General features: G+C 37.7%; 1 protein-coding gene across 1 annotated transcript in view; it reads right to left on the bottom strand.

The window, feature by feature from the left end:
- Positions 1-1,731: 1,731 nt before the first annotated feature.
- Positions 1,732-10,259, bottom strand: part of LOC108540914 (cyclin-Y-like protein 2) — a 19,444-nt gene continuing 10,916 nt past the window's right edge. Inside the window, 3 exon segments of the mRNA XM_017890211.1 lie at positions 1,732-2,531; positions 4,057-4,157; positions 4,160-4,218. Of these exon segments, the coding sequence (XP_017745700.1) occupies positions 2,421-2,531; positions 4,057-4,157; positions 4,160-4,218 (271 nt within the window). The 3' untranslated portion in view covers positions 1,732-2,420.

Here is a 10,259-nt window from a genome sequence, read left to right as displayed (position 1 = left end):
CTGCATGTTGGTCTTCAGCTGTGCGCTGTCCCCAGAGGTGGAGACTACAGAGACAGGCAGGCTTCCTTGAGCTGCTGTGAGCTCCACCCAGTTCGAGCTTCCCAGCGGCTTTGTTTACCTACTTAAGCCTCAGCAATGGCGGGCGCCCCTCCCCCAGCCTCGCTGCTGCCTTGCGGATAGATCGCCGCAGACTGCTGTGTTAGCAGTGAGGGAGGCTTCGTGGGCGTGGGACCCTCCCGGCCAGGTGTGAGATATATTCTCCTGGTGTGCCTGTCTGCTTAAAGCGCAGTATTGGGGTGGGTGTTACCCGATTTTCCAGGTGTTGTGTGTCTCAGTTCCCCTGGCTAGGAAAACGGATTCCCTTCCCCCTTGGCTTCCAGGTGAGGCGATGCCTCGCCCTGCTTCAGCTCTCGCTGGTCAGGCTGCAGCAGCTGTCCAGCACCGATTGTCCAGCACTCCCTAGTGAGATGACCCCAGTACCTCAGTTGAAAATTCAGAAATCACTGGTCTTCTGTGTCGCTCGCGCTGGGAGTTGGAGACTGGAGCTGTTCCTATTCGGCCATCTTGCTCCGCCCCCCTGTAGCATTTATCTTTTGAAAATAAAACTGCAATCAATACTTCAATCTCTTAAGCTCTGCATTTCATAAATGATACTTTTTCAGGAGGTAGGGTTCCTAAGGCTTATGGAAGTTCTTTTTAAATAGCAGGACATGAAATATGATACCTGTACCCAGGTTAACACGTGGGATAATAAAATGTATTACATCACCTACTGTTATTAGGGTCTAATTCCTTCTAATTAGTTACATGTGAATTAACACATATCCTCCCCTTTATCATATCTAGGGAAAATAATTTGAGGTGATCAATGTAGATAAAAGCCCTGCAAAGAGCTACTGTACAAGAGAAAAGTAAAACACAAGAATTCCAAAATTCTTAGTGTAATTTTAAGCTTTGATACTTGTAGAAGTAACAATTCTACAAACATTTACAAAACATCATTGAAAAACTTGTTGTATTTCTTTTATGTTTATTTAGTTTTGCCATTTTTTAAAGTGACAGGGTCTCATTATGTTGTCAAGGCTGGAGTGCAATGGCTATTTACAGGCACAATCACAGCGCACTGCAGCCTCAAAGGCTGAGCCTCAAGTGATTCTCCCATTTAAGACTTGTGAGTAGCTGGGACTACAAGCATGCCAAGCTCCTGAATATTAAGCTTTTGATTTTTCGTTTCAGCCCTTCTTGAAGATAGCAGATATTGACTGAAATGAAAAAGTTAAAAGCTTAACATTCAAATTCTGCAAAATAAACCTAGAGGCGGTGGTACACGCCTATGGTCCCAGCTACTTGGTAGACTGACATGGGAAGATTGCTTGAGGCCAGGGTTTTCAGGCTGTGGTGCACTATGATTGTGTCTCTGATTGCACTGTAGCTTGGGCAATATAGTGAGGCACCATCTATTAAAAATAAAAAGAAGAAATACAATTACACTTCCAAATGATATTTTGTAAAGATTTATAGCATGTACATATATGCTGCAGTCCTCTGGAGGGCCCAGGCACACTATATTAAAGCTAAAAACTGCCCTGAAACTTTCAGGACACTTCATATTTTATTATTTTATATAACCACTGGATCACCATGTTGCTTGGCACTATGAAATCATCTTTGAATACATTTACTTGACAATAAGGAAATTTATCAGCAAATGAGAATCATTATAGTTCACAAGAAATACACCACAGACCTTCATAAAAGTAGATAATCAATAACCAATACTTTCTCTTTTTATGACCCCAAACATGCTAAACTGCTAATAAGAAGGGCTTACAAAGGATGTGAATGGCAAATGTTATCTGGCAGCTTTTGCTTGATGATTGCCAGTAACTAGTAGTTACTGGTAAAAGTAGGAAGGAAGAGTCCTTCCATACCTGACAATCCTGGGTCTGCTCCTAGTGGCTTTAGGAGTTGTTAGACTCCCATGTTTTAACAGTGATACTGCACTGATTCCAAATGCATATGCAGCAATATTGGGGAAAAGAGAAAACATAAACAGAAAAGTTATCTTTAAAATCTAAAAAGTTAAACTATTGTTTTAAAAGTCTTACATAGATCACAGCTATCAGCCCACACACTAAGCAAATATCTGTGTGTGGGCAGAAGGAGTCTTCACTTTGGAATGGTTTTTATAACTCCTTTTACATTAAATGGGACAGAATAGTGTAAGAGTGTATTGTTACCCTGACAAGGTCCCGTTCTTTACCATGAAGTGCAATCTTAGTTGTCCTTGAGTTTACTTGAATTGAGGTGTTTCTTCTTTTGAAAATACCAACTTTTCTAGTTCTTTAGCCAGGAGAAGTGATATTTTCCCATGTTTTTGATGAGGGGTTCAGATGTTACATTAGCCCTCATTTCTTCCTTCAGAAGAGGATGGCCTTAGCACACTGAAGATGAAATACATCATCAGCACTCAAAGACCCGTTCTTGGCAGCACTATAGAAAACTTTATATTGTTCCATCCTTGAAAAAACCTAAGAATGTTAAATAGAAAAGAGGTACAATTTTAAAAAGCGTTCCAACTTTTTAACAGTCACCACTGATGATAAGCCACACATGCAACTCCTTTAAATAGTTCAGTTACAGCTGCTTTTTTTATTTCTTACTATTTATTTATTTATTTGAGAAGGAGTCTTGCTCTGCCGCCCAGGCTGGAGCGCAATGGCACAGTCTTGGCCCACTGCAACCTCTGCCTCCCAAGTTCAAGTAATTCTCTGCCTCAGTCTCCCAAGTAGCTGGGATTACGGGCACCCGCCACCATGCCAAGCTAATTTTCATATTTTTAGTAGCAACGGGGTTTCACCATCTTGGCCAGGTTGGTCTTGAATTCCTGACCTCGTGATCCACCCACCTCGGCCTCCCAAAGTGCTGGAATTAGAGGCATGAGCCACAGCGTCCGGCCCAGTTATAGCTACTTGGCTGATGTTTACACTGCCAAGTTCTGTCAACTCACTACCATAATCTCCTTTCAGGGCTAGAATTAGATTGCTGGAGCAAAGGGGAACTTGTTTTATTAAGTTACTTAAAAATTGGGCTCCCAAAGACGTCACAGTATTGTGACAGGCTTCTAACAGCAGTATCATCTGTTACCTGTGTACTTGTTCCTTAAACATAATGAATGTACACTTTTGCAAAAAGCTAGTTTATTAATCTATTCAAACTCTACCCAATCTATAATAGTTATTATATAATTCAAAGCAAATTTTAACGATGCAGGCATGTGCTGGATTGTATTGGAATATCAAAGAAGTCTAATGACTAAAGCATCAAAAGGCATTACTTCACTTGCACATTAATTATGACAGAAAATGTATTATTTTAAAATGCTTCCAAGGTACTACAGAACATGCCTATTTTAAATGTTCATCCTTGTCAGCTGTAACTTTGCTATGTACTTACCAAAAGTCACAAACCACAAATATTACTTTGTCCCATAAATTTTATCATTTCCAGTAAAATCCCATGAACTTTCTGCATCCAGTACTTGAGACACACACACTTTATACAGTCTAAGTGCAGGTCTCTTGGCTTAGGCACTATTGCTTTGTCTAACAAACCCATGGGATTGACTGCACTGTGGTATGTACAGTAGAAAATGACATAAATTTGCAAACTGAATAATAAAAAATATTCGAGTGGTAAGTGCATTATGTATGTAGACATTGCTCAGAATACAATAACAAGAAATCATTTATGTATGATTATTTGAAAGGGTAAAGGTTCACAAGGGAAATATTACACATGAACTAAATTTGATTAAAATATTCTGAATTATGGTCACAAAAGAGAAGACAATATCTATAATTTTCCAATAATGTGGATCCTTGTAAAAATCATAAAAGATACAGGAAATAGAATGCCAAAAAGGTAATAAGCTCTTCAGTATGTTAGTTAATTTTGAAGCTTTCCATTTTTCTAATCACTACTTAATATGACCTAGTCACAGATGTTGGCATTGGTGTTTGAATGAAAACCCACTTAGTAACTTCATAGCCTTACCTCCAGCTTCCATGTTCTTTCTCTGTCAAGAAGATAAACTGGAGAATACAGGGTGTTGTCATGTGCCAAGGTGCGAAGATCAAAGTAGAATCTGCTATAAGACTGCCAGTAACGCTGATATTATAATTAATTAGCTTCAAGAATTGCCTTTCCAACTCATTCCTGGGGAAGGGGAAACACAACAAAACCAACTCAGGACAATGTTAGTTCAAAAACATTATTTCATGTTAAGAAATGTGGTAAAATCACCATGTGCTCTAGTTTATTAGAACACATGAAAGAACTCACACTGTACAGAACCCTACTATCTAAGAAATACAAGAAAGCATGCAACTTTCCCAGTTCTCTTTGAAAACTTAGAAAACAAAACAACTTGAATGTAAAACTGTGTTAATAAACTTGATTTTCCCACGTGCTTTCAAAGATATATTCGAATTTAATATGGAGAAAAATGACATAATCTTAAGAAACATGGTAAATCCTTCACCTTTTCATTTCTTTAAAACATGAAAGGATTCAATGGAGAAAACCCTTATAAATACAAACATCCGTGGTAAGGTCTTCAATTGTCCCAGTTCCACATGAAGATAAGAACTCATTTTTGAAATAAAACCTATGAATGTAAAGAATGTGGAAATGCCTTCATTTACATAATACTTGCTCCAAGACCCATGATAACACATACTGGAGATAGACCTTATAAATATAAGGAAGCACACTGGATTGGAACCCCAGTAGATTATCAAATACAGAAAAGTTTTCAGTTTTAACAATTTCTTCAACATTTATATGAAAACTTCCCCTACAGGGAAATCCTCTCAGTGTTCCTAAATTGGAGAGCCTGATGCAAATTGATTATGTTATAATCTTTAAAACTATGCATAAGTAAATGTTATACTACTTATAAATATTTTGTTTCTTAGTGATTCTTCATTTGAAAGGGTCTCTGTCCTTACTTCCACTTCTTTTGCAAGACAACACTGAGGTCAGAATTTTGTAGATACTCCTTAAACAATATTAAATGAATTTAATAGGCAGGTTTTTTTTGTTAAGTCAGTTAATAAAATTTTTCTCCGTTTATTTAAAAATATCAGAGCCTGATGCAAATTGACTATGGTATAACCTTAAAAAATGTGCATAAGTAAATGTTATACTGCTTATAAATATTTTGTATCTTAGTGATTCTTCATTTGAAAGGGTCTCTGTCCTTACTTTCACTTCTTTTGCAAGAAAACACTGAGGTCAGGATTTTGTAGATACTCCTTAAGCATTATTAAATGAATTTAATAGGCAGTATTTTTTGGTTAAGTCAGTTAATAAAATTTTTCTCTGTTTATTTAAAAATATCACACTGAGCTACTAGAATAGCTCTAAATTCTTTTTTGAAACAAATACAGTCTATGCAGGTGGATTCCTACACTAATGTCCAAACAGGGCACAGCTGCTTGCAGTCCATTCTGCATCTAGCACCCCAAGTTTGGGATGAGGAGAAAGGTGACAGGCTTCTCTGCACTTGTGCAGCTGACTCAGGGCTCATTCTTGAGGGTTCCATTGCACATCTCAGACTCCACGCTCACTCCCAAGGCGCTGCAATAGTGATCAGATGACAGAAATGATGGATGCCATTTATTAGCTGTCACTATTATGGGGCAGGAATACTCTTTACACTTCAGATGGTAGAAAGATCAAAGAGAAACACCTTGGCTAGACTAAACCCATTTTATGACACGCCTTTTTGTAGGACGATGGCCTTACACAGTGTTTCCTCTAAGTTGGAAATGAAACCCCAAGGTGCTCAGCATCTGTCACCCCTGGCCAGAACAGAATGTGCGGATGAGTTGAATGCAGTGAGAGGGGAACAGGCTGGGAGCAGCCCTCTGCCACATGATTATTCAGCTGTCCTGGCAAAAGATTTTTGTTTATTGTTTGTTTTGAGACAGGGTCTTGGCTCTGTCACTCAGGCTAAAGTGCAGTGGCATGATCCTAGCCTTTCAAGTAGCTGGGACTACAGGTTCATGCCGCTTTTTAAAAATTCTTTTTGTAGAGACAGGGTCTCACTTGTTGCCCAGGCTGGTGTTAAACTCCTGTGATTAAGTGATACTCCCACCTTGGCCTCCCAAAGTGCTGGTATTACAGACATGAGCCACTGTATCCAGCACTTTGTCAAATGTTTAAATAAATATAAAACTAGAGTAATCTTACCACTTTCATAGTAATCCCTGTAAAGACTTAACTGTATAAAAACAATACCTCAACAGCATATTAGGTTTCTTGGTTTTAAAGTTTTAATCTTTTATCCATCGGATAAGTCAACAAATGCTTGATGTTCTCTGGTATGGAAAGCAGTTAGGATATAAGCAGATATGTGGTTTTCTCATTTGTTTAACTGAAAACCCCACTGAAACTACTTCTAACATTAATTTTCTATTCATATAACCATAAGACTATGGGAATATAAATCAGATAATGCTTTAATAATCAGCTAATCAGGACTTAATTTACTATAGGAATATATGCACTTCATAATCTCTTACGTTTTTCCACAAACGTATTTTAAATGTATAAAATACAATATTTTATATAACACGCTTATTAATAGAGGCTTAGTTACTGAAGAAACCCATTATGTCTACAGGATATGTATCTTCTTAGTTTTTTGTTGTTTTTTAAATGGCTGAATAGCATACCTTTTACAGGCACAGCAAATTTTCTGAATAGGAGTTGCTCAGTTTAACTTATATGTATGTATGTATGTATGTATGTATGTATGTGTGTCTGTTACATATAATCCTCATAGCTTAGCTCCCACCTATAAGTGAGAACATATGATATTGGTTTTCCATTCCTGAGTTACTTCACTTAGAATAATGGCATCCAGCTCATCAAAAGTTGCTACAAAGGCCCATTATTCTCATTCTGTTTTACGGCTCAGCAGTATTCCAATGGTATATATTCCAAAGCTTTCTTTATTATGCATTCATTGATGGGCATTTCCATATTTTTGCAGTTGCAAATTGTGCTGCCTATCAACATGCATGTGCTTGTTTTTTCATACAATTCTTTTTTTTGGGTAGATACCCAGTGTGAGATTGCTGGCTTGAATTGGAGTACTGTTTTCCAATAGTGGTTGGTACTAGTTTACGCTTCCTGATCAGCAGTGTAAAGTGTTCCCTTCTCACCAATATCCATACCAACATGTATGATTTTCAATTTTAAATTATGGCCATTCTTGCAGGAGTAAGGTGGTATCACACTGTGGTTTTATTTGCATTTCCCTGATAATTAGTGATGTTTCTGAAGGAAAATATATTCTAACAAGACAAACAGATGTTGAAAAGTTTTAAGAAAAATCTGATAAACACTAATTTTGAAATGGTTCAATTTACAGTCCAAAAGAGATCATTACAATCAACAGCAGAGGAACAAGATAAATGTACATTACACACTTTGTTGCAATGTTTTACATTTTCTAAAATTCGTGAACATAGCTCCTGCTCAGAGCATAGATCTGGGTGCTTCTGTGTTCACAAACAGCATTGTGTAGTACTGGAGCTGGCTTCTGCCACCACTGCTTCTGGAGCTCACATCTGTGGAAACCTGCACATTTCTCTGCATATTCTCTGACCTTGTAACTAGAACTAGAGCCCTACTGGATTTGCTGCAGGTTTTGAGAACAATAGCTGCCATTATAGCAGGACTAAGTGTTCATAATTACAAATTTTGCTCCCTTCAAGAAACCAATTTACAGACTGATGACAGCAGTGATTAAGAGCACTTTAGCTTCTGCAGCTTTCAAAGTACTTCTATTTGTTTCAAATTCACTTTCTGTTACATCCTTTGCTAAAATGGTTACTAGCAATATCACCATAACAATTCAGTTTCTACAATTAGCAAAGCAGTAATTTAGCAGCCATTTCAAAACTAACTGACCATCACTAGTGAGTCTCTTCTTAGTCACAAGAATCCTCAATTCACTTGTAAATATACAGTGTAGTAATTCTGAATGAAAGTCTTTAAAAATGTTTTTGGGGTATATTATAGGTGTATATATTTATGTGGTATATAAAATATTTTGATGACTACAATGTGTAATAATCACATCGGGGTAAATGAAGTATCCATCATGCCTCAAGCATACCTTTGTTTTACAAATAATTCAATTGCACCCTTTTAGTTACTGTAAAATGTACAATTAAATAATTATTGACTGTTGTCACCCTGTATATTAGATCTTATTTATTTTTTCTAACTATATGTGTGTATCTATTAACCATTACCCCTTACTCCTCATCCCCCATACTACTTTTACCAGCCTCTGCTAACGATTCTCCTACTCTATGTCTTCATGAGTTAAATTGTTTGAGCTAGGCACAGTGGCTCACGTCTATAATCCCAGCACTTTGGGAGGCCGAGGTGGGTAGATCACAAGGTCAGGAGTTCAAGACCAGCCTGGCCAGCATGGCGAAACCTCATCACTACTAAAAATACAAAAATTAGCCAGGCATGGTGGCACATGCCTGTAATCCCAGCTACTCGGGAGGTGAAGATAGGAGAATCACTTGACCCCAGGAGGCGGAGGTTGCAGTGAGCCGATATAGCACCACTGCACTCCAGTCTGGGTGACAGAGCAAGACTACATCTCAAAAAACAAACAAACAAAAAAACTGAATTAATGTTTAGCTCCCACAAATAAGTGAGAGCATGTGAAGTTTGTTTTTCCGTGCCTGGCTTATTTCACTCAACATTTCCATCCATGTTCTTGCAAATAACAGGATCTCATTCTCTTTTATGGTTGAATAGTACTCCATCGTGTATATGTACCACATTTTCTTTAGCCACTTATCTGTTGATGGAAACTTGGAACGCTTCCAAATCTTGGGTGTTGTGAATAGTGCTGCAATATACATGAGAGTGCAGGTATCTCTGATATTCTGACTTCCTTTCTTTTGCATATATACCCAGCAGTAGGATTGTTGGATCATATGGTAGCTCTATTTTTAGTTTTGAGAAACTCCAAACGTTTCTCCATAATGGTTGTACTTAAATTACATTCCCACTAACCTTGTATGAGGGTTACCTTTTCTCTGTATCCTCACCAGCATTTGTTATTGGCTATCTTTAGAATGAAAGCCATTTTAAGTGGGTAAGATGATCTCTCATTGTAATTTTGATTTACAGTTCTCTGAAGATCAATGATATTGATGTTGAGTATCTTTTCATATACCTATCTGCTATTTGTATGCCTTTCTTAGTTTTGAAACAGGGTCTCACTTTGTCACTCAGGTTGGAGTGCAGTGGCACAATCACAGCTCACTGCAGCCTCAACCTCTCGGGCTCAGGTAATAATAAACCTCCCAAACAGCTGAAACCACAGGCACGTGTCATCATGCTGGCTAATGTATCCTCTTTTGAGAAATGTCTATTCAGATATTTTGCCCATTTTAAAAATAAGATTATTAGATTTATTTTCTATGGACTTATTTGAGCTTTTAAAATATTTTGGTTATTAATCCCTTGTCAGATAGTTTTCAAATATCTTTCCCCATTCTGTGGGTTGTTTCTTCACTTAATTGACTGTTTCCTTTGCTGTGCAGAAGCTTTTTAATTTGATGTGACCTAATTTGCCCATTTTTGCTTGGCTGCCTGTGCTTATGAAATATTCAAGAAATATTTGCTGAGTCCAGTATCCCAGAGAGTTTTCCCAATGTTTTATTGTTTCATATTTCAGGTCTTAGATTTAATTTTTATTATTATTATTATACTTTAAGTTCTAGGGTACATGTGTATAACGTGCAGGTTTGTTACATATGTATAATTGTGCCATGTTGGTGTGTTGCACCCATTAACTCATCATTTATATCAGGTATAACTCTCAGTGCAATCCCTCCCCCCTCCCACCTCCCCATGATAGGCCACTGTGTGTGATGTTCCCCTTCCCGAGACCAAGTGATCTCATTGTTCAGTTCCCACGTATGAGTGAGAACATGCACTGTTTGGTTTTCTGTTCTTGTGATAGTTTGCTGAGAATGATGGTTTCCAGCCGCATCCATGTCCCTACAAAGAATGCAAACTCATCCTTTTTTATGGCTGCATAGTATTCCATGGTGTATATGTGCCACATTTTCTTAATCCAGTCTGTCACTGATGGACATTTGGGTTGATTCCAAGTCTTTGCTATTGTGAATAGTGCCGCAATAAACATA

Source organism: Rhinopithecus bieti, unplaced genomic scaffold (assembly GCF_001698545.2).
Source record: "Rhinopithecus bieti isolate Rb0 unplaced genomic scaffold, ASM169854v2 scaffold_580, whole genome shotgun sequence".
NCBI lineage: Eukaryota > Metazoa > Chordata > Mammalia > Primates > Cercopithecidae > Rhinopithecus > Rhinopithecus bieti.
Note: the sequence above shows the minus strand (reverse complement) of the source record. Positions and strands in the feature narration are given on the sequence as shown.